The sequence below is a fragment of the Moesziomyces antarcticus genome (genome assembly GCF_000747765.1).
Source record: "Moesziomyces antarcticus DNA, scaffold: scaffold_v10001, strain JCM 10317, whole genome shotgun sequence".
Lineage (NCBI taxonomy): Eukaryota > Fungi > Basidiomycota > Ustilaginomycetes > Ustilaginales > Ustilaginaceae > Moesziomyces > Moesziomyces antarcticus.
The window spans coordinates 685,588-708,325 of NW_014639009.1; the positions used below are offsets into that span (position 1 = coordinate 685,588).

Genomic DNA, 22,738 nt, shown 5'->3' on the forward strand with positions numbered 1-22,738 from the left:
CCCCCCCCCCCCCCAAGATCTTGCCAACGGACACTTTTTTCTCCTCAATTCTCGACTTGTACTCTCTCTCTCTCTCTCCGTGCCCTCTGTCTTGCCTTGTCTTTCGTTTTAAGCGATAATCAGATTCTGGATAGATGCGCAGGTGTGGCAACGACGAGGTCTCAAATTGCAGTGGTATCATGTGTGAATGGCAGAGAGGAGGGTTAGGTGGATTTCTCGAGCCACTGGGCGAAGTTGTGGTTGGCGAGATTGTCGTCTTCGTCGTCATGACTTGATGATTTGCGGAATCGCGGTTTGCCGTTGAGGATGAAGGCGTTGATGCGACGTTGGGCGAAGAATCTGCCATCCATCATCTGAACGCACTTTTGGGCCTGGTCGGGGCTGCTGAAGCGAACGGTCATGATGCCTTCAGGCTCCAAATCCCATAGAACGACATTGGTGACGCCACCGATTTTGTCGGTGCACTCTTCCCGCACGTCGTCCTTGAGGTCGAGCAGAAGGGTCGGGTCCTGCTCGAGCTCAAAGAGCGTAAACATCTTGGTGAGCACCACGATGCGCCCAGCGTCGGAACTCGAGTTGGTGTTGGATGCGGTGGTGGTGGACGGATGTGCATCGTCCGAGTCTTCGGAATCATCGCGCCAGTCCGACAGCTTGTTTTCGAGCCGCGCTACTCGCTTGGCAATCTTCTTGCGGTCTTGCTCGCTGAGATTACGTCGCTGTCCCGCACTCTGCGCGCCTTTGCCCGCCTCGGTCTTTTCCGACCCAGATGGCCCGTTTGGTGCGCTTTTGGTGGACGCATCTGCGGACGGTTTTGACTTTGTCTCGGATGGAGTTTCGGTTGGAAACTGAGCGCGCTGGACTCGCATCATGGGCCCACTGGAAGACGTTTGACCAATGGCTGCGCGCATGTTGGTTTCGTCAAGCATGTTGATCGCCAGCTCGACGCTTTCTGGCTTGAAGTAGACGACGAGCGCCTCGCCCCTGAACATGCCCGTCTTGTCGTCGTGGTACATCTTGACCCTCGGCTTGCCCTGGTCGTCTTCGAGCAGCACGCCGTAGCGCGAAAAGACACGTGCAATCTCGTCGGCCGTAGCATCGAGCGGCAGCCCCGAGACGTAGAGCGATGTGATTGGCTTGGGACGCTTGGATGGCGGCAGGGCGCTCGTCGAGCTGGAAGAATTTGGATCGGATGGCGAGGCGGCGCGCTTCTTTGTGCGGCGCAGCACCGGCTGTGCGGGCTGCGACTCGTCCACGCCGTCCACCGAGTAGGCCGCCTGCTGCGCCCGGACGAGGTCGTCGTCGAGCACCTTGACCCAGTGCCCTGTGGGCTGGGTGGATGTGGATGCGGTGGGAGCAGTGTTGGTGGACGGCGCATCGTCTTCCACCTCGCCCTGATCCACAGCGGGTCGGGCGAGCTGGACGAAGGGTTGCCATTCCCACTCGTCGCCTTGGTCGTCTTCGTAACGCCAGTTGCCCGATAAACGGTCGAGAAAGACGCGTGGATCGTCGGATCCACCCTGAGCGGGCGGCGCTGGATGCAATGCCATCGATCACGAGCGGCGGCGGCGGCGGCGGCGGCAGCAGTAGCGGGTGTGGGCCGAAGGGAAGGAGTGAAGAAGATGTAGGAAAGGCGAAATGGTAAAATGAGTGCGGAAAGTGTTGGCTTCCTCCACCTCGCAAAGGGCCGCCAATTTCGACAGCTTTGAGGCTGCGATGAGCTGTGGGAATTTTGAATTTGCGCCAGAAATACCGGGAATTCACAATAATGCTCCGCCTCGGGACTCGCATGTGGACGTGCACGTCCGCTCCGCACTCTCTCACACTCTCACTCACACTCCACCCCACGGCCATCCCGCTCTCTCCACGTCACTGACAACGCCACCGTCACCGTCGCTCCTAGGCTCCTCGCTGCCTCTCCACCATCAGCACTGTAGCATAGCTCACACGAAAAGAGCATTCAGTCGCGCCTCGGCAGCCATGTCCTACACACCCACCTCGTACTACGGCCACTCGGTCAAGGACCGCACATCCGAGTTCCACGGCCTCGTCGAGTCCATCGCATCGAGATCCTCCCAGCCACCAGCAAAACAAAAGCTGCTCAACAATGCACAGGCGTCCTCATCAAAGGGCGAATTCGCTCGCAGAGCCCAGGCGATCGGCAAAGACATCGCTTCCACCACAGCCAAGCTGCAACGCCTAGCGCAATGTGCGTTTCCCCTCGAGACCCAACCTCCGCCGCCCCTTGAGACGACACTGACCTTTACCCCTTTCGCTCTTGACTTTGACTGACAGTGGCGCGACGCAAGACGCTCTTCGACGATCGACCTGTGGAGATCTCGGAGCTGACGTACATCATCAAGCACGACATTGCAGCGATCAACAAGCAGCTCGCGGATCTGCAGGCATTCAACAAGGCCAACCGCTCCGGCAAGCCCACCGACCGCGCAGAAGAGCACCGCGGCAACGTCGTCACGCTGCTCCAGAGCAAGCTCGCAGGCGCCACCACCTCGTTCCAGGACATCCTCGAGGTGCGCACCCAGAACATGAAGGCCTCCAAGGACCGCTCCGAGCAGTTCATGTACTCCAACTCGGCCGCCGGCATGCCACCAGCCGAAAACTCAGGTGCGTACACTCTCCCTTCTCCTCTTCTTTGTTGACGCAGTGTGGCTGACCTTGGACTGCAGTTCTTCGTTCGCGCGGCAAACCCAACCTTGCTCCGCCGGGCCCAGATTCACCGCTGTACAACCCCACACGCACGGCCTCGGCCATGGCGCACCGCGCGGCACCCTCACCGCTCAACCCGGCGCTGCAGCACTCGGCCTCCTCGGACGGCTACGATCCCAAGGGCAAGTCGAAGGTGGCTCCCGGATCGGACGGCGACTTTCTGGCGCTCGACATGGGCAACGGCACGAACGCGGCGGGCGGCGAGCAGTTTATGCAGATGCAGCTCATGGACAACCAGCAGAACAGCTACATGCAGCAGCGCAGCACCGCCATCGAGTCGATCGAGTCTACCATCAGCGAGCTCGGCCAGATCTTTTCGCAGCTCGCCCACATGGTGGCCGAGCAGCGCGAAACGGTGCAGCGCATCGATGACAACGTCATGGACGTCGTCGACAACGTAGGCGGTGCACAGCGCGAACTGCTCAGGTACTATGCGTCGGTGTCGAGCAATCGCTGGCTCATGCTCAAGATCTTTGGTGTGCTCATCGTGTTTTTCCTCCTATTCATCTTGGTGTCCTAGAGCAGGAGGCAAAGACAGAATAAGCAATGACATTTTCCAGCAAAAGTCGCCAGGTTAAGCAGATAACTTATAGCACATTCGTGTCGGGTGGGTGTTAGGCGTCGCAATTGCGCCACTCCGGTGGCATGTAGGGCAGCTGGAGCAGTTCGAACACGTCCCTTTCCGTGGCGGTTGGGACAAGCGTGTTTTCAGCCAGATTGGTCACGCCGTCGAACGAAAAGTTGAACCCCTTGGTGCGGGCCCAGAGGCGGAGGTCTCTTTCGAACGTCAAGCTTCCCGTCCAGCCGAGCACGGTGGCGCCATACACTTGGAGCGGGCAAAAGACCAGATCGATCCTCCTATGCAGAGGCCTTTCTGCACCTCGGGCAGGGGGGAGAACGACGATATTGGCAATGTCGATATGCACGGGTGGTGGATTGGAAGGATCCGGATCGGCCTCGAGGTTCGGATGCGGAGTAGAGATGTTGACGATATGCGTGATGAGTCCCCTCTTCTTCATGTCGTCGAGCAGCTGCACGTGGAGCGCGCGCGAGGCGGTGAGCGTGTGCCCGATGATGATGTCGAGATCGTACGTGCGTGGTTTGCCGCGTCTATACCCACCACAGATCTGCCACCTCACCTCTGCACCGTGCATGAGCTGGGTGAGAAGACGCATGATCTCCTCTGCAATGCTCTCGCATTCTCCCCGTCCGATGGGCTGTCTGAGATCTGCCAGGATCCGAACCGACTCTTTGGCGGACAGATGCGTCGCCAACGACTTTTTCCGCTCCAGCACATCGCGAAACGACCGTGCGCCGGCATTGTACGCCTCGCGTGCTCCAATCGGCCCAATACCGTACAGCTCCGCAAAGGCGTTCATCACAAACACCGCCCGGTCGCGCTGAATCACCTTGGCCTCGACAATCCTTGCCTCTCGAGTCGACGTCGAGTGGTAGAACTGTCGAACGAGCGAAAAGACCTTCTTGCCCACGCCCTTGAGCTTCTCCACTTCCGCCAGGCGCAGATCCCTAAGCTCGGCGGAAAAGTCGGCGTCCGTGACAGAGTCCGGGATGTGGAACGGGTACGCTTTGAGCGCCGAGATCGCACGCATGTAGGCCATCTCCGCATACGTGTCGCCCGTGAGCCGGCGTTCGTTGCGGATCAGCTCGAGCTGCTCCACCAGCATCTGATTGGTGCACTTGAGCGGTGAAGGTCGTCGACACGCATACCGGGTGTTCGACCAGGCCGGAACTCCCTCGGGTACTTCCAGTGGCTTGTACACCAGCATCTCTTCCGCTCTTGATGTCGCAGCTGCGGGKGGGGGTGGGGGTGATTCCGGGCCTCGTTTCCTCTTTCTATCTGCCTCATGTGTAGGTCTGTGTGGTATGGCGGGGTATCTATCCGGATCTACCAGCGTTCCTTCATCCTTGACCGCCTGTATCCATTGCGGCGTGACGACGAAGCGACGCCAGTCTTTTCCCTGTCCCAGTGGGGCATCCACCACCTCGATCACAGCCTCTGGAACCGGATCGGGCGCAGGGAAGACGTTCAAGTCGTCGTCTTGGAAATGCTTGCGGATGCGCTTGGGTGCACGCAGCGTCGTGACGACCACGTTGGCTGCGCTGGGCGAGGTGGTGATCTGCGCACCCAGGCTTTGCGCCGTGAGCTCGAGCCGCGTCGCGGCGGCGTCATCGAGCTTATCGCGCAGTACGTGGACGCGCGTGGACTGCGAGAGCACGCGCGCCGCCCGACTGTCGGTGCGCGACAGGCTGCCAATGTGATCCTGGTACCGCACTGTCGGCGCTGGCGCGGATGGCACGCTCGACATGAGCTCAAGCAGCCCGATGAGAGCGGAGCGCACGCATGGTGGTGCACCGGCAAAAGGCGAGGTGGTACAATCGGTGGAGGTGGAGGTGCACGGCGGCAGTCCAACACTGCACCGCGGATCGGTACATGAGCTAGGGTCCACCTCGCACAACATGCGGCTGCCTTCATATGTCTAGACGCCGTTTGATGATACCCATTCATCAGGTTCAAGCTGATGGTTTGTTTATCTTTTTAGACACAATCACGTTGGCTGAAAATTGATTAGAGGCGTTTTATGATAATACCAATGCTTTTCGTGACTAGTATCGTGATATTAATCTTATGATGCGTGCTGACGATGGCCTAGAGGCCCCCCCCCCACACACCGGCTGCCCTTATTATTTTTGTGTGCCGGCCCCCCCCCCCCCCCCCCCCCGCGGTTGCGTTTGCTTTCGTAGATCGCAGCAGACCACTTTCGCAACTCACAACCATGCATTACAGCTGCACCAGATCGAGCTTGCCTCTGCTGTCACCCAGCTTTGTTCGCAGTTGCACCCAAGCAACTCCGCGTGCTTTCGATTGTTTTAGACCGGTATCATACCCGCCAAACCAACTCCCGACCGGCTGTGGAAGTATGTTGTGCTACTGTACTCATTCGCAGGCACCGGACCTGCAACTCGTCCACCAGCGATTGGTCTTCCCGTTTGGCACGCACCATCAACTCTCCCGAACTAACTTTGTAGAGACAGCCAGAATGAGACAACTCTATCGAAACAACTCTGCCCAAACAACTCCATCGAGACAACTCTGTCGGGCGAACTCTGTCGAGTGAGCTTTGCCCATTTCTTTTCAAACTGTCGTACTATGCTAAAACACTGCGTGGGCGAGCTGCTCTTCCCACACTGTCCACTCTAGTCGAACATTGCTTGCTGCTCTCCGCCTTGTCACCGTCAAACCTCTTGAACCATTGTCTGTGCAACTTTCTCTTCCCAATTGCCACACCGTCTCGACTCTGCCCGAACATTGCGTGTGCGAGTAGCTCTTCCCCTCTGCTACACACTGTCAACTAAATCGAAACAGAGCGGTTGCGATTTGCTCATTCCCTCTGCCACACACCGCCAAGCCTGGTGGCATGTGCCACTTGCTCTTGCCTCTGCCAAAACACTCACCTCTATCCAAAGCAGCTTCGATTTGCTGGTGGCCCCACACCGTCGACTCTATGCAAGCATGGCATGCGCGGCCTGCTCTTCCCTACTGTCACACAGCGTCCACCCTACGCAAACACAGCACGTTGCTCTTTCCTTCGCACCGTTCCCCTCTACCCAACCATTGCACATTGCTCATCCCTTACCACACACGATCCCTGATCCAAGCAATCCAATGCAATGCGCAGTCGCGCTCTATATTACAAATGTCCATACACCTACACCAACAGCATCGCCACTACCACCGCCACCACCCCTACGCCCACCATCCTCGCTCGCACCGTCGCAGCGCTAGACGCACTATGCTGAGCGCTCTTCTTGGCCTGTTGCCAGTTGGCGGCGCTCTGATCATCGTCGCCCACAGCCGTTGGGGTCTCTGTACCATTCAAGTTGATAAAGAACAACCTCTCCAGACCCGCTTGGCTCGTAAACATGCCCAGCCCATCATGCGAGACATTCGGGATGTAGTTGACCGTATGAGCGGCTGGAAATCCCCCATCCATATCGGTAAGATGCTTGACAAAGTTTCTGCCTCGTCCCAAATGCGTAGTGCCCTGGGCACGCGCTTCGCACCTCGTATCGCCTTTACCATGATCGGCCAAGCCAAACAGATACGACACCACACGTCGACGATACCTCTGCACCACACTCTCCACATCGTTGGTGGTGTCGAGAGAGTCGGTGATAAAGTCGGACAGATACGACTGCGAGTATGCATTGAGGCCAAACTTCCAGTCGTTGAACGTGTCGGCGCACTTGTCGTACGGGCGCGGTCTCCACTCTGTCAGATAGGCATACGAGCCCGGGTTGGCCACGACAAAGTGCACAGGCACCGTGCCCGAGGGCACTGCACCAATCAGTGCATACCTCTGCACCATCTGCGCGCCCAGACTGTGGCCTGCGACAATGATCGTGTTGAGGTTTGGGAAGAGCGTCTTGTTGGCGAATCGTCCCACGGCCATATCGAGCGCTTCGAACGACGACACGCCCGGTGCAGCAAAGGGAATGCCCTGGGCATCATTGACGGTGGAAGGATAGATCGAGTCGGCACCTTCGGCCCAGTCGCTGTCGTTCCACACGAGCGCGGTCGAGTTGGGCTGCTTGTTGGCATCTACCGGATAGCACCCTGGGTCGTCCTGGTTCAAGAAGATGGGAGCCATGATGACGACCTCGTCGGCGCGCAGACGCGATTGGTGGGTGGTGCGTTCCTTGCGCGAGGTTGCATTGAGCAAGGCCACGTGGGTCTGGTCGAAGTAGGACCATGCATCGCGACCAAGGCCGTGAAGCATGATGACGGCGCGCTGAATCTTGGTGGCATTGTAGCCGGTGGTGATGTAGTTGTACAAGTAAAAGTCGGTTGCGTTGAGGCCCTGCTGCTGTGCCGTTGTGAGGATGGGGCCAGTATAGGACGAGGGTGGCGCCGCCTTGACGACAAAAGTGGTATCGAGCGTGCGATTGTTGTCGGTGGCAGGAAGCCAGTCCCAAGCGTGTGCGGTTGTGGTCAAGGAGATGGTTGTTGCTACCAGCAGGAGGAGCAGCTGGGCGAGGCAACGCATGTCGTCCGAAACCGCTGGTCCCAGCGAGATTGTCGAGGGTGGTTCAAGACGGCATGCGAAGCGGCGCACCGCCGGTACAAGCTGCGATACTTATAGCGCCGGGACGCTGCGGTGGAGAGTTTTTCAGAGCAACGGAGCGGTGTTGGTGAAGGTCGACGCCGGCGGCAGAGCTGTCGAAGGGTGTTGCCGTTTCGCAATACGCGGACGTGTGAAGGAGAGAAAGGCCGAGCTATCGGCTTGCGGTGGGCGAGCGATAGGGACGTTTAGCGGTGCAAGATGTGGAGAGAAAGAACGCCGCTGGCTCGTAAGGAGAAAGTAGTGTATGACGATTGCGGAGCTGAGAGCCAAGCCGGCCTAAATGGGATCAACGTCGATCGGAAGGGCACTCAAAGCCGAGCGATACAGTTACGGTGCAAGATGCTTGACAGACGCCGCCGCGTGTTTTGCCAGATGATGGAGCGGAGAGAGGTGAGTGCTTACCAGTCCGGACATGGGACCGAACGAACCAAGAAGCTGGGATCGGCAAGTTCTGTGGATCATTCGAGGAGGGCATTGTGTGCAGCGGAGCTCCGATATCTGCGCGGGAGCGGAGACGCATGGTGGCTTCGGGTGCAGGCATGTGCTTGGTGCGGCTAGCGGCAGCTGTTACGGTCGACCACGTCGAAGCGGGCAGCAGAGCAGAAGGGTGCGCTCCGGACCATGTGTCACGCACGCATTCTGCAGCCAAGCAGATACAGCAGCCGTTGACCAAATCTTGGCTCTTGGCGGTGTCATACTAGCCAAACTCCCGCGCTTCCATGACTGATTGATGGTGCCGAGATAGCGCGTTCTGCAAAGGCGATCCACACGGTCGCACTGCATACAGGGGGGCAGAGGAAGCAATGCACACAAAAAACAAGGGCGTTCAGGGCCAGCTTGTGTGAAGTTTGCCGAGTGGCTTGGCAGGAGACCGCCTTGCACGGTCTTGCACGGCCAAGATGGCGAGCACATGCACGACCAAGTTTGGGGGCTGCAGTGCAGTATCTTGGCCATGCGCGAAACCTTGACAGCGGCGATCCGGGCGGGCCGGAGAGAGGATCCCGCTCTCCGAGACCATCCACGCGGTGCGGCGTTGTGCCGTGCTGTGCTTCTGCTGTGCGGTGCTATGCTATGCTGCACTGCACAGTGCGTGCTATCCAAACTCAGCCACCGAACGCGGTCACTTTGGATGCAGAAAACGCCGAACCTTTGACAGCCGTCGATTTTGGTTTTTTGCAGAATTTCGACATGTTACACCGGCACAAATGCTATCCTGCGCAAAAAATCGTTCCTGACCTCTGAGGTACCCACGCAAAACCCGCCCGATAGCGCCGCGCCGAATCTGACGTGCTCGAGCCGGCTTTAGCTCGACCTTCTTCTCAAGACCAAGGCTCGCTTTCTCCACATGTCAGCGCGCCGCTGCTCACCGCGGGCTGATGAAATCGCGGAAGCGCGTCTTGCGTGCTGGGCCGCCGCACTCACGTCCAATCGCCGGAAGGCGGACGTGCGCTCGCTCCACTTTGGGATCTTCATCCTCGCCCGCACTCCCTTCCATCACTCCGCCTAAGCTTCCTACCACAAGCTTGTCCGTCAGCCCTTCTCCTCGGCCCGCCTCGCTCGGCTGCTTCGTTCATAATGAGGGTCGCCATCCGGCGGCTCCCTCTTCCATCGGCGCACATGCGCTTGCCGTCCACCTCTGTCTCTCGCAACCTTTCGGCGCTCATCCAGCCGCGCGCCTTCTCCTCGATCGCTTCGGCGAGCTCGATCCGTCCGTGCACCGGCCTGGGCCGTCGTCATGACGCGTCGCATGTAGCACAGCTTAGGTTCTATCGTCACATGGCAGCGGGCAGCGAGGCCAGCGACCCTTCCAACTCGTCCCAGACGACCAAAGCAGCGACCGGCTCCACGGCCAACGTCGCAGCGTCCACAGCAACAGCAGCGCCTGGCACAGCTCAGCCTCCAGCTTCGCCAAAAAAGAAAGAAACCGACGGCGATGATCCGCTCAACCTCAACGCCGGCCGCGCCAAGTCGGTCAAGGAGCAGCGCATGGTCGACTGGGCCATCATCAAGAAGCTCATCCAGTACGTCTGGCCCAAGGGCGACTTTGGCACAAAGCAGCGGGTTGTCCTCGCGCTCGCACTCCTCGTCGGCGGCAAGCTGCTCAACGTTCAGGTGCCCTTCTTCTTCAAGGCCATCGTCGACCGCCTCAACGACTTCGTCAATGCTCCTCTCGACATGACCAACCCCAACACCGTCTGGGTCGTCGCAGGCAGCGCGGTTCTCGGCTACGGCCTCGCACGTGTCGGCGCCGCCGCCTTCTCGGAGCTGCGCAATGCCGTGTTTGCCAACGTCGCACAGAGGTCCATCCGCCGCGTTGCAAAGTCGGTCTTCACCCACCTGCTCGCGCTCGACCTCGGCTGGCATCTGACGCGCCAGACCGGCGGTCTCACGCGCGCCATCGACCGCGGCACCAAGGGTATCTCGTTCCTGCTCACCAGCATCGTCTTCCACATCGTGCCCACCGCACTCGAGATCTCGATGGTGTGCGGTATCCTTTCGTACAAGTGCGGACCGAGCTTTGCCGCCGTCACCGCGGTTACCATGGCTGCCTATGCCTGGTTCACCATCCGCACGACGAGCTGGCGCACGCGCTTCAGGAAGGAGGCCAATGCGGCCGACAATCGCGCCGCCACCACCTCCGTCGACAGTCTGCTCAACTACGAGGCGGTCAAATACTTCAACAATGAGAAGCACGAGATCGCAAAGTACGACGCCGCGCTCGCCGACTACGAAAAGTCGTCCATCAAGGTGGCCACGTCGCTGGCCGCGCTCAATTCGGGCCAGAACGCCATCTTCAGCACGAGCTTGACCGTCATGATGCTGCTGGCTGCGCAGGGCGTGACGCAGGGCACCATGACCGTGGGTGACTTGGTCATGGTCAATCAGCTCGTCTTCCAGCTCTCGCTCCCGCTCAACTTTTTGGGCACCGTCTATCGCGAGCTCAGGCAGAGTCTGATCGATATGGAGACCATGTTCAACCTCGAAAACGTCAATGTGGCCGTCAAGGAGCAGGCGGATGCGCCGCCGCTCCAGGTCAAGGGCGGCGAGATCAGATTCGAAAACGTCACGTTCGGATACCATCCGGACCGACCGATCTTTAGCAACATCTCGTTCACCGTTCCTGCAGGGCTCAAGACTGCGTTTGTGGGTCCGTCGGGATGCGGAAAGAGCACGATCTTCAGGTTGCTGTTTAGGTTCTACGAGCCGCAGTCGGGCAAGATCTACATTGACGGGCAGGACATCACCAAGGTGTCGCTCGAGTCGCTGCGCAGGCACATTGGCGTAGTGCCGCAGGATACGCCGCTGTTCAACGACGATATTCGCCACAACATCCGGTACGGTCGGCTGGACGCGAGTGACGAGGATGTCGAGCGCGCAGCCAAGGCGGCCAAGGTGGATCAGATCGTCAAGAATCTGCCCGAGGGTTATGCGACCAAGGTGGGCGAGCGCGGGCTCATGATTTCGGGCGGAGAAAAGCAGAGGCTTGCAGTCGCAAGGCTGCTACTCAAGAACCCGAGCATCCTCTTCTTCGACGAGGCAACTTCGGCGCTCGATTCGTACACCGAGACCGAGCTCATGCGCAACATCAATGCTACGCTGCTCGCCCAGAAGCGCACCGCCATCTTTGTCGCACACAGGCTGCGCACGATTTCCGACTCGGACTACATTGTGGTGCTCCAGGGCGGCGGCGTGGCCGAAGTGGGCACGCACGACCAGCTCATGCAAACCCAGGGCCTGTACTGGGATCTGTGGCAGGCCCAGTCGACCATCGGCGTCGGACATGGCGCAGGTGCCAACGAACACCTTCAGGACCTCGAACGTCAAAATCAATCCTGACACCCCCTGCAGCAATAGAAACATTCAACCACCCTGGCTGTTCTTTCGTGCGCGATTTGTGAAAGATGAGCATTGCATGTTTAGCGGATCGACATGTCGTGACGGTCGAGCAGCGCTGAGATGGGTTGTACGACGCTTTGCCATGCCAGTGCATGGGTGGACGAGGCCAGACGCCAGACCAGACGCAGCGATTCGGTCGTGGTGGACGTGACTAGATCCTGCGAGATCTCGCGCAGCAGCACCTGCGACACCGCTTGCTCGGGCTTGGTTTCGCCAGCCTGCTCTGCGTCCGTTTCTGCGCTTGAAGCAGTGTCGGAGTCTTCGGCCGCGGGAGATGCATCGGACATGGTGCTGGATGAGCGGTAGTGGTACTGCTGCATCGTGTGTCGCGTGGCACTTTCGAGCGCCCATGCTGCACCGTCGAGCTGGAGCGTCAATGGCGGCAAAGCCCCCGTGTCGGTTGCGAGACTTGCGGCTGCTGGACGCGCTTCAGCCTCAGCTCTGGTGTCCGTCTCCTCGGCGCGGTCTCGAGGCGGGCTGAGGTATCCCGTCAGCGCCTGCTCGACACCCGTGCGAGCGTGTTCGTCGACTGGGTGTAGAATCCTTGCTCCCAGTCGCAGATCCGCCGATCGTTCCGGCACCAGCACATCGCTCTGTGCACTCGCCACCCACTGTGCCGTCTCGACCAGCCATGCGCCGCCCGCGTCGGCATCCTGCTTCCTCGCGAGGGTCAGCTCGAGCTTGTTCAGCGGTGCAGCATAGCCCGCCTCGGCCGGGCGGTAGACGAGCACCACCTTTTCGGATCCCACGCGCGGAGCGTCGGGCGCAAGTGTGTAGCCCTGTCGTTCGAGCCAGATGTCGAACGAGACGTTCTTCTGCGACCGGAACAGCGTGGCGGGCACGAAGCGCGATGCCTCCTTGCCAAAGCGCGCGCGGAACTCGCGCGTCCACTCCAAAAAGCTCTCGAGCGGCCACGAGCCCGGACGCGGCGCCATGAGCGGGTCCTGCAGCTTGGCCACCAGCTCGTCCTCGCCCACCTGCTCGTCGGCCAGCGTCAGCGCATCGCTGCTGTACAGCAGATGACCGAGCGATGCACTGTACTCGACCTGTCGTCCTTCGCTCGCCTCGCTGGCGGCTAGCGAGGCTGCCTCGTACAGCGCACCGAAGGGGTCGGACATGTCCATCTCGCCCTGAGTCGCCCAGCCCGATAGCGCCATGTCGGACAACTTGGAGACGGGGAAGATGGAGAGCGCATTGAGCTCGAGTACGTGCGTCACGCGGAACGAGAGGTCGGACGAGGTGCCGTACAGCGCATCGTCGGCCTGCTTGATCCATGACGTCGGCTCGTTGGGCGTGAATGGCAGCATGGCGTACTCCTGTCCAGAGACATCCGAGCCGCGGTACGCGACCGCACCGATGCGCTGTGTCGCCTCCGCCGCCGCATCCTGGTACTGTCGCAGCAGCAGCACCGCCTTCTGTGCATCGCGCTCGTGCAGGTACGTCAGCGACAGCTTCGCCTTTCCATCCGACAGCGGTCCCGCTTCGATAAAGCACGTCGAGAGCTGCAGGATGAAGCGCACCAGCTCGGGCGGGAAGGCCTGTGCGGCTGATGCATCGGCAGCAGGTGCGTCAGATGGTGCAAAGAGCGTGAGCTCCTCCTCCCTGGTGTGCATCGAGTGCTTGAAATCCTCGATCCACTTGCTCATGCGTGCGATGCCTTCGTCCTTGCCGCGGATCCAGAAGCCCAGCTGATCCTGGGCGCTGTCGTTCTCGGCTGCCGACTGGAGCAGAATCGTCACGTGTGCTCTGGATGCTTCTTGACGCACCTTATCCGATCCCCTCGCGAGCAGAAGATACAGCTCGGCGGGACGGAAGCCGATGCGCACCGAGCGCCTCTGCAGCTCCTCCTGCCTTTCGCGGTCGGCGCGTTCCTTGGCATCGAGCATGCCGAAACGATGCACCATGATGCGACGCACTAGATCGTCCTTGCGCACCTTGGCGCTGTAGCTGCCGGGCAGCTTGGCCGCGCGCCCAAGCAGCGCGAGCTGGTCGCGCGTGAAGGAGGCATTGATGCGTGCCTGCGTGCGCTCCCACAGCTTGTCCTCCGGGTTGACCTCGGCCGAAGGTTTGGCGAACGGATTCACCGCATTCCGCGATGGACGCCGATCCTTGCGCGGCCATCGTATCCGCGGCTTGAGCGAGTCGAGATACTCCAATGTCGGCTCAACATCCGACACATCCTCTGTAAGAAGCTCTACACTGCGCGGTCGACTCGACTTGTTGGGTCGATTCGTGGCCTGGGCTGCGGCAGAGGTGGTGAAGCGGCGCGTTGCTCGTAGAGACGGAAGCGACTGTGAAGAGGTTGATGTGGCGACGATGCGTGAAGCTCCTGAGGAAAGGCTGCTGCTGGTGTGAAGGTGGCAGGGGCATGTGGAAGCAGTTGACAGCCGTGATGGACCGACCCCTTTGTGAAGAAGCGTCGCAGCCAGCTGATGGGCGCGTTTCGCACAGGAGCGAGCCACCATGGTTCGTTGCTACTGCCGTCGCAACCAGCGTTCCCTGCTGCTGATGAGCTCGTACGTGGTGAATATAGGTATGGTTGACCAGCAAAGGTTGATGTAAAGTTGTTCTTCGAAAGTTGCCTCTCTTGTCCCGCCAAAAAAGTGCAGAAATTCTCCACTCCAGCTCGCCTCGACAAATCTTGTGGCTCTGGCAAAAGGCGGATCTTCTTCATATGCGCCGACTTCCGAGCCGCCGCCAAATTTACAATGTTAGGCCGGAAAGTAGCGGAGCCGTGCCCGGTCGGGAGATCTCGAAAGCGGCAGATTTCCGATTTTTCACGAAGTTGAGTCAGAAGCGTGCGCCGTGGTGGCGGTGGTTGCGGTCCGATTCCGGCAGCACGGCAGGGCCCGCCAGTGACGCTTGCGGGAGAGTCACACTCGCTGCGCCTGGCTGCCCTGCTTTTTTCGGCTGGTTCCCCGCGCAAAGGCCAGCCAGTCAGCCTGCGCGCACTGCAGAGCCACGCTTCCCCCAGACTCACAGACTGTGGGTCATTTTGTGTGACTGGGTCGAGGGCGCTCGACACAGAGGGGCTCCGAAGCTCGCGATTCTTCCAGCGACTCGGCGATCTGCTCGCCGTGGTCGCATTCACGCTGCGCTGCGCCGTGCGCTAGTCTCAGCCGCTCATCTCGGTCGTTCCCTTACACCCTTTCCCCTTCCTCCTTCTCCTCAACCTTTCATCCTTATCCTTCTTTTGCATCGCGACTTGATATTGCGTGTGAGAACCATGCTTGCTCCTGCCACCATCCGAACTGCCGTGCGAGCGTCGCAGGCTTCGCGCCTCGGCTTCGTCTCGCTGCCCGCCGTGCGCCAGTACAAGAGCACCTGGGCGCACGTCAAGGCCGGCCCGCCCGACGCCATTCTCGGTGTCACCGAGGCCTTCAAGCGCGACCAGGATCCTCGCAAGATCAACCTCGGCGTCGGCGCCTACCGTGACGAGAACGGCAAGCCATACGTGCTTCCTTCGGTGCGTCAGGCCGAGGAGCTCGTCATCACCTCCAAGGGCGACAAGGAGTACCTGCCCATCACCGGTCTCGCCGACTTCACCAAGAACGCCGCCATCCTCGCGTACGGCAAGGACAGCGCACCCGTCAAGGAGAACCGCATCGCCATCACCCAGTCCATCTCGGGTACCGGTGCGCTCCGCATCGGCGGCGCCTTCCTGCAGCGCCACTACCCCGAGGCCAAGTCGATCTACCTGCCCACGCCGTCGTGGGGCAACCACACGCCCATCTTCCGCGACAGCGGCCTCGAGGTCAAGCAGTACCGCTACTACGACAAGAAGACCGTCGGTCTCGACTTCAAGGGCATGATCGACGACATCAAGGCGGCGCCTGCCGGCTCGATCGTGCTGCTGCACGCGTGCGCGCACAACCCCACCGGTGTCGACCCCACCGTTGAGCAGTGGAAGGAGATCAGCAACGTCGTCAAGGAGAAGGGCCACTTCCCCTTCTTCGACATGGCCTACCAGGGCTTCGCCAGCGGTGACACCGACAAGGACGCCTTTGCCGTGCGCCACTTTGTCAGCGAGGGCCACCAGATCGCGCTCTCGCAGTCGTTTGCCAAGAACATGGGTCTCTACGGCGAGCGCGTGGGTGCGTTCAGCGTCGTGTGCGCCGACCCCGACGAGCGCGCGCGCGTGGACAGCCAGATCAAGATCATCGTGCGCCCGCTCTACTCGAACCCGCCCATGCACGGCGCCAAGATCGCAGGCACCATCCTGGCTGACCAGCAGCTGTACCAGCAGTGGCTGGGCGAGGTCAAGGGCATGGCGGACCGCATCAACGGCATGCGCTCCACGCTCAAGAACCTGCTCGTCGAGGACCTCAACTCGAAGCTCAACTGGGACCACATCACCAATCAGATCGGCATGTTTGCCTTCCTCGGCATCTCGCCAGAGCAGGTCGCCAAGCTCGTCAACGAGCACCACGTCTACCTGACGGGCGACGGCCGTATCTCGGTCGCCGGCATCACCAACCACAACGTCAAGCACCTCGCCGAGTCGCTCCACAAGGTCACCAGCTAAGCTAGTCGGCTGTGCTGAAGCCAAGTCGCAAAATGTCTTACCTTAGAAATGCATCGACTGTGTATGTCTGTTCTTGTTTTGCTGCGTGGATCATGAGGCCGCGGTCCAAGTCGAGATGGTGGAGAGCATGACATCGTGAGGATACTGAGACGGGAGGATGATCGTGGTGGCGATTGAGGATGAAGCCGGACCCTGTTCTTCTGACGGGAAGGCTTGTCAGGCAACAGCGGAGGGAGCCATCGGAAACGTCCGAGCCCATGTCAATCCCCAAACCTGGAAGCTTGGACTCACATCCGTGCACCGCCCACTACTCCACATCTTGCTCGGGCGCTTGTGCCGGATCGGCATTGACGGGATCGATGCAGGGTCGACCGAGGCTGTTGCAAGCGCCAACCGCATGCGAGGCCCGAGGAGGTGGGGCCGATGACGGTGCTGCCTCTATGTGGGCCATCAACCTAACAACACGGCGGCGGCGAGCGGGAGGCTTGGACGGAAATGTTGGGAAGAGGCCGTGACGGCGGAGCAGACGCGGTGGGAGGATGTTTGCAGCCGCGAATTTGACCGACGGAGGTGGACGTGCATGCAACTTACACAACCGACCGCCGACCGGGCAGCGTCCAGGTGCAGCTCTGCCAGCTTATCGATAGAACCGTGCGCCCGACAGCCGAATCGGCTCTTCCGCGGCCAAATCGCACTCGGAGCTGCCGACCATATTGCAAGCTGCCCAGTCGGTCGAGCACCGACCTGTGTGCTTCGCGAGAGGTGCGTTGCCAACGCAGCAAAGGCTTCAAAGAGATCTTGAAAGCAAAGCTCCGAAACTTCAGTAAGCTCGACCACGGCAGCAGCGGTGTCGGCCATGTGGGCTTTTCTGATTTTTTTGGGCGGATACATCAACGGCCAAAAAAAAAAGAGGAAATCCAGGGTCGGAGTCTCGCTTCCGCCTCTTTCCGTGTCCGATCGATGCTGCCTTTTCCATGCCTCTGGAAAGAAGCGGCGATGACCAGCGTCCCACTTTGCACCCCTCGGCCTTGTTGTCGAGGATGAGAGCACATATCGAAACACTACATCCTTCAGAACAGCATGAGCCGACAGAAAGACCACTTCAGACTGCCACCTGATCAAAGGATCAGGACCTGCACAGCGCAAGAGAAGAAAAATAAAAACAAAAAAAGGGTCGGGAGCAGCGTCTCCCCAACGCAATCTTCGCGTGTTGCCAGCCAGGGCGGCGCGGCGCATTCTGAGTGGCTCGGCAGTGAACCCCTACGCTGTGCTGCAGCCTCGCGACGATTTTTGCACTTCTTCGTCTGGGCCGCCCACGCTCACCATCCAAAACCTCGTCAGCGCAGCGCAAAGCAGCAGCCGTGCACTCTCAATCCCGTCAATCGGTGCGCTTCGTTTGGATTTTCGCATCCGCGCGCCTGGTCGGCCCTTCCCCATATCCTCTCCTCTCCTCTTGTCACGATCACCTCCGCTCCATCTACCCTCTTCCTCAACTACTCTCGTCGACGGCGTCCTCGCTCACAGCCACAGCACGAATTCGAAGATGCAGGCACTCCGAGCCCTTCAGCGATCCGGCCTCTCCAAGGCGGTCGCCGCCGCCTCGTCGTCGTCCTCGGCGACGCTCTCGCAGCGCTCCTTCCACTCGTCGCGCCGTGCGCTCGAGTTCTCCAAGTTCAACATGCCCGCCATGTCGCCCACCATGACCGAGGGTGGTATCGCCGCCTGGAAGAAGCAGCCCGGTGAGGCCTTCTCCGCCGGTGACGTTCTGCTCGAGATCGAGACCGACAAGGCCACCATGGACGTCGAGGCCCAGGACGACGGTGTCCTCGCCAAGATTCTCGTCGGCGACGGCGCGAAGGCGGTTCAGGTCAACTCGCTCATCGCCATCATGGCCGAGGAGGGTGACGACCTCGCCGGTGCCGACGCCTTCGCCTCCAAGGCCGCTTCCGAGAGCGGTGACGCCAAGCCCGCTGCCAAGGAGGAGCCCAAGGAGGAGTCCAAGCCTGCCGAGCAGCCCAAGCAGGAGTCCGCCCCCGCCGCCTCCTCGTCCTCCTCTTCTTCCTCGTCCTCTTCCTCGTTCAGCGGCTCGCAGAGCTCTGGCGACCGCATCTTCGCTACGCCCGTCGCCCGCAGGTTGGCACAGGACAAGGGCATCGCGCTCAACAAGATCAAGGGCACCGGCCCCGACGGCCGCATCATCAAGGCTGACGTCGAGAACTACAAGCCCGAGGCGGCGGCTGCTGCGCCCGCACCGTCGGCCGCTGCTTCCAAGCCTGCCGCCGCCGCTGCTCCTGCCCCTGCCTCGGGCGAGGGCGACTACACCGACGTGCCCGTGTCCAACATGCGCCGCACCATCGCTGCGCGCCTCACCGAGTCCAAGTCGACCGTGCCCCACTACTACGTCAGCATCGACGTCGAGATGGACAAGGTGCTCAAGCTGCGCGAGGTGTTCAACAAGGCGGCTGCCGAGAAGGCTGGCAAGGACGTCGAGAAGGCCAAGGCGGCCAAGCTCAGCGTGGGCGACTTTATCACCAAGGCCGCCGCCGTGGCGCTCAAGGAGGTGCCCGACGTCAACTCGGCCTGGTACGGCGACTTTATCCGCCAGCACAACAAGGCCGACATCTCGATCGCCGTGTCCACTCCCACCGGCCTCATCACGCCCATCGTCAAGGACGTCGGCGGCTCGGGTCTCGCCACCATCTCGGCGGCTACCAAGCAGCTGGCTGCCAAGGCGCGCGCTGGCAAGCTCTCGCCGCAGGAGTACCAGGGCGGCTCGTTCACCATCTCCAACATGGGCATGTTTGGCATCACCCACTTCACCGCCATCATCAACCCGCCCCAGAGCTGCATCCTTGCCATTGGCGGCACCGAGGCACGCCTCATCCCCGACGCCGAGAGCGAGCAGGGCTTCCGCAAGGCCATGGTCATGCAGGCCACCATCTCGGCAGACCACCGCACTGTCGACGGCGCCACCGCCGCCAAGTGGATGAAGGCCTTCAAGGACGCCCTCGAGAACCCGCTCAGCTTCATGCTCTAAGCTTGAACACCCAAAACTCCCGCACTACGAGCCGCATCGCTGGACTGTCGGTAGCGACTCGTTCCTGTCGTCGGATCCTACGCTCTTGCTCTGATCCCAAGGGTGGAACCTCGACGTTTCTCTTCACTTCTTCTCCGTCTGTACAAAATCGCGATTCCCCACCCTTCTAGCTTGTGGCAGAAATCTACACGTTCACCAAGGTCACCGTTGTCGAAACGCCGGACTGTCGCACCGCTGATATGGCACTTGACGGCGCAGATGGACGTGGAAAGTAGGAGCCAGAAGGTCGGAAGCGAATGCTGTAGATCGGTCCGGGATCGGCGAGTGGATCGACGATCGTGTGTTGGCAGCGAGCTGGGTCGGGGGATCGGTGTCCGGATCCGGGTTCGCTTGCGGTGATGTGACCTTGCAAGGGAACGGCAGCGTCAGTGATTTGGTTCGTACGAGCAAAGGGCCGAAGTGGAGCAGGGGGAGAGTGTGACGCAAGAGGGTCCCGGAATACGATGTGGAGACGGCGCGTCAGACAAGGCATTTCAGGGTCTCAGAGATGAATCAGACTCCACACAAACACACCGCACATGCTTCGCTTGCTGTGGCCGATTGATCGTAAGCTTGCCTGCTGGCTGGTCGGCGTGAGGACAATCTAGAATGATGGACGCAGGCGGCCTCGACGGAGAAGCATGAATCAGATCTTATCTAACGCCTGCGAGTCGTGGATCATTCCAGCACCGGTCCCCGCCTTTCACCGCTCTTCCTGTCACCTGCTTCTGTCATCTGAGCCGGGCTCCATCATCATATAAGCCCATGCCTCTGAGCGTTGATGCAGTCCTTTCCCCAAATTTCGAAGACCCCGAATCAACGCATCATTCATAGATCCCAGCAACAATGCCGTCCAGCGACAAGTACACCGATCCCAAGGTAAGCAGTTCCTCACTCATACGCTCACTTGCATCCGTTTCTGACCATCCATCACTCGGCCGTAGCTTCGCGAGGAGGTGAAGGAAGAGATCAAGCAGTCGGACAAAGGTGGAGCGCCCGGCCAATGGTCTGCACGCAAGGCGCAGTTCATGGCGTCCGAGTACAAGAAGCGCGGAGGCGGCTACACTGACGACGGCAACAAGGACGAATCGCAGAAGAACCTCGACAAGTGGGGCGAGGAAGAGTGGCAGACCAAAGACGGCTCTGGCAATGCCAAGCAGTCGGACGGAACGCAGAAGCGATACTTGCCCAAGAAGGCGTGGGAGAACATGTCGGAGAAGGAGAAGAAGGAGACCGACGACAAGAAGCAGAAGCAGAGCAAGCAAGGCAAGCAATTCGTGCCCAACACCGACAAGGCCAAGCAGCAGCGCAAGAAGGTGTCCAACGGCAATGATGAGGCCAGCCAGGACGACGATGACGATGATGAGGAGGAAGAGGAGGAGTCCAGCAAAGACACCAAATCGAAGAGCAACGGCAATCAGAAGAAGCAGGCAAAGACCCAGCAGGCAGCCAAGAAAGCGAACGGAAAGAAGACTCAGAAGAAGGACAGCAATGATGAGGAGGAGGATGACGATGACGATGACGACGAGGAGGACGAAGAGGACGAAGATGATGCCGAGTACACCGACGACGCTGGCGAAGACGACGAGGAGGAGGAGGAGGAAGCCGAAGGTAGCGATGACGAAACTCAGGCCGGAGACAAGCGCACCAACGGCAGCAAGTCGCAGCAGAAGGACAAGAAGCAGAAGACGCGCGAGTGAAGTAAGCCTCAAGTATCTTGCTCGCTCTGTATCATACACGACGGTCTATACGGTAGCAAAGGCAATGGATTCATGTCAGAGCTGGCTGCAATTCTGGACACCTCGATCACGGCCTTCTGCCCCGAGCCGTGTGAGACCGAACGCTCTGAAGCGGATGTCTGCCTCGATGCGGCCTCGACGCGGAATCGCCGCCCGATGCTGCACTGCAGCCTCGTCGTGCCGCTGAGATCAGAAAAGGATTAAAAAGAATAAACGGAATTGATCTCGATGTGCGGTCGAGGCACTGGGCCAGTGTCGGGCCAAAATGAGTTGAATATCGCGCGCAGCTCACGAGTGACTCAAGCGAGGCCCCACCGCGGCGGGCGACTCGCGGCGGACGACTCGCGGGCGCGTTTGGGACTGAGCCAGAGGCCATTTTTGGCTGGGCCGACCGCGTCGGCTCGTCCGCGAGAGCCAGCCAGCCAGAGAGAGAGCCAGCCAGCCAGGATTGGCGGCGCCGAATTTGGTCGGCCGTGTGCTGCTGCTGTCTGCAGTCTGCTGGTGTCTGCTGCCTCATGTCTGGACCGGTCGCCAGCAGCTTCAGCGACTGCCAGAGCGTAGCTAGCAAGCAAGCAAGCAAAGCGAGCAAAGGTGGGCCTGGCGATTCGAGGTTTCAAGAGGCCATCGCAGCCTCTCTCTCTCCCTTTCGCCCAGCAGCGCCTTTGGGGCATCCCATTTCACCTTCATCGCCATCCTCCCTTCCATCCACCCTCCATCCGCCGTTCCGACCGCACATTCACTTCATCCATCCACCCGCGCCACGTCGCGCCCTCGCTATCGGTGCTGCCTTCAACACCATTCGTCTCACACGCCCACTACGCTCCCGTCGTTTCCGCTGGTCGTGTCGTGCCGTGTCCGGTTCCTACTACTACGTCCACCATCGCTGCCATCTCGCAACCTCCATCCTTTCCCACTTGACAGTCGCATAGCTTCGTCAGCTACTATCCTGCTCTACATCTTACACCCCCGCGCTCTCGTCGTCGCATTCAGTGGCCGTCATCGCCTGCTTGCATCATCGCGATAGCCGTCTCCGCCATCCATCCGCCCAGTTGCGCTGTATTTGTGCCTTGCGAGATCCATCCATCCATCCAGGCGGTCACCGAAACACCACCCACGTCGGCTGTCGTCCATCCTCTCTCGATCTCCGACGCTGTGCTCGCGAATCTGGCACACATCTGACTCGCCTTAGCCACCTCCACGAGACGAACTTGATCGCCAAGTCTGGTCCGTCGACGAGTGTAGCGGTTCCGGCAGCTTCGACGCAGTCTCGACTCCGGCAGCTTCGCATCAATCCGTTGAAGATCTCGCCGTACACAAGTGCGTGCCGATGCATCCGCTGCACACGCCGTACTCAATTCCTTCACACGCAGCATCATCTTTCGTTCGCAGCATCTCCTGCTCGCGACGCGACGCATCAGACTGAGCTCAGCACGATCTTCGGTTCGACCAGCGATAGACCCTCTACACATTCGCGCAAACTTCACCATCCGCGAACCCTTGCACCAGCATCCGTGCGCCTAGCAGCACAGGCACTTGTCGAGCGAAAAGACGGTCCACACGACTACATCGCTTCGCCAAAAATTAGCCCATCTCTGGCCAGCTCAATACCCATTATCCACGAGGGCCGTTGGCC

General features: G+C 60.1%; 10 protein-coding genes across 10 annotated transcripts; 5 read left to right on the top strand and 5 right to left on the bottom strand.

The window, feature by feature from the left end:
* Positions 1-203: 203 nt before the first annotated feature.
* Positions 204-1,547, bottom strand: PAN0_001d0251 (splicing factor u2af-associated protein 2; the record flags this gene model as incomplete). Its single annotated transcript, XM_014803869.1, has 1 exon — positions 204-1,547. The coding sequence occupies one exon, from the start codon at positions 1,545-1,547 to the stop codon at positions 204-206; it is 1,344 nt and encodes a 447-aa protein (XP_014659355.1).
* Positions 1,548-1,977: 430 nt separating this feature from the next.
* PAN0_001c0252 (t-SNARE) lies at positions 1,978-3,244 on the top strand (the record flags this gene model as incomplete). The annotated part of the gene is made up of 3 exons (XM_014803870.1): positions 1,978-2,206; positions 2,293-2,622; positions 2,685-3,244. 3 exons carry the CDS (start codon positions 1,978-1,980, stop codon positions 3,242-3,244), a joined length of 1,119 nt encoding a protein of 372 aa, XP_014659356.1.
* Positions 3,245-3,338: 94 nt separating this feature from the next.
* PAN0_001d0253 (nucleotidyltransferase) lies at positions 3,339-5,204 on the bottom strand (the record flags this gene model as incomplete). The annotated part of the gene is made up of 1 exon (XM_014803871.1): positions 3,339-5,204. The coding sequence occupies one exon, from the start codon at positions 5,202-5,204 to the stop codon at positions 3,339-3,341; it is 1,866 nt and encodes a 621-aa protein (XP_014659357.1).
* A 1,248-nt stretch (positions 5,205-6,452) lies between these two features.
* On the bottom strand, positions 6,453-8,506 carry PAN0_001d0254 (carbohydrate-binding wsc protein; the record flags this gene model as incomplete). Its single annotated transcript, XM_014803872.1, has 4 exons — positions 6,453-7,804; positions 7,881-7,960; positions 8,297-8,432; positions 8,503-8,506. 4 exons carry the CDS (start codon positions 8,504-8,506, stop codon positions 6,453-6,455), a joined length of 1,572 nt encoding a protein of 523 aa, XP_014659358.1.
* Positions 8,507-9,443: 937 nt separating this feature from the next.
* Positions 9,444-11,705, top strand: PAN0_001c0255 (p-loop containing nucleoside triphosphate hydrolase protein; the record flags this gene model as incomplete). The annotated part of the gene is made up of 1 exon (XM_014803873.1): positions 9,444-11,705. One exon carries the CDS (start codon positions 9,444-9,446, stop codon positions 11,703-11,705), a length of 2,262 nt encoding a protein of 753 aa, XP_014659359.1.
* Positions 11,706-11,785: 80 nt separating this feature from the next.
* PAN0_001d0256 (uncharacterized protein) lies at positions 11,786-14,230 on the bottom strand (the record flags this gene model as incomplete). The annotated part of the gene is made up of 1 exon (XM_014803874.1): positions 11,786-14,230. One exon carries the CDS (start codon positions 14,228-14,230, stop codon positions 11,786-11,788), a length of 2,445 nt encoding a protein of 814 aa, XP_014659360.1.
* Positions 14,231-14,991: 761 nt separating this feature from the next.
* Positions 14,992-16,290, top strand: PAN0_001c0257 (aspartate aminotransferase, mitochondrial; the record flags this gene model as incomplete). The annotated part of the gene is made up of 1 exon (XM_014803875.1): positions 14,992-16,290. One exon carries the CDS (start codon positions 14,992-14,994, stop codon positions 16,288-16,290), a length of 1,299 nt encoding a protein of 432 aa, XP_014659361.1.
* Positions 16,291-16,597: 307 nt separating this feature from the next.
* On the bottom strand, positions 16,598-17,148 carry PAN0_001d0258 (uncharacterized protein; the record flags this gene model as incomplete). Its single annotated transcript, XM_014803876.1, has 2 exons — positions 16,598-16,774; positions 16,882-17,148. The coding sequence occupies 2 exons, from the start codon at positions 17,146-17,148 to the stop codon at positions 16,598-16,600; spliced, it is 444 nt and encodes a 147-aa protein (XP_014659362.1).
* Positions 17,149-17,833: 685 nt separating this feature from the next.
* Positions 17,834-19,327, top strand: PAN0_001c0259 (dihydrolipoamide acetyltransferase; the record flags this gene model as incomplete). Its single annotated transcript, XM_014803877.1, has 1 exon — positions 17,834-19,327. The coding sequence occupies one exon, from the start codon at positions 17,834-17,836 to the stop codon at positions 19,325-19,327; it is 1,494 nt and encodes a 497-aa protein (XP_014659363.1).
* An 885-nt stretch (positions 19,328-20,212) lies between these two features.
* Positions 20,213-21,066, top strand: PAN0_001c0260 (uncharacterized protein; the record flags this gene model as incomplete). The annotated part of the gene is made up of 2 exons (XM_014803878.1): positions 20,213-20,245; positions 20,311-21,066. The coding sequence occupies 2 exons, from the start codon at positions 20,213-20,215 to the stop codon at positions 21,064-21,066; spliced, it is 789 nt and encodes a 262-aa protein (XP_014659364.1).
* Positions 21,067-22,738: the final 1,672 nt, after the last annotated feature.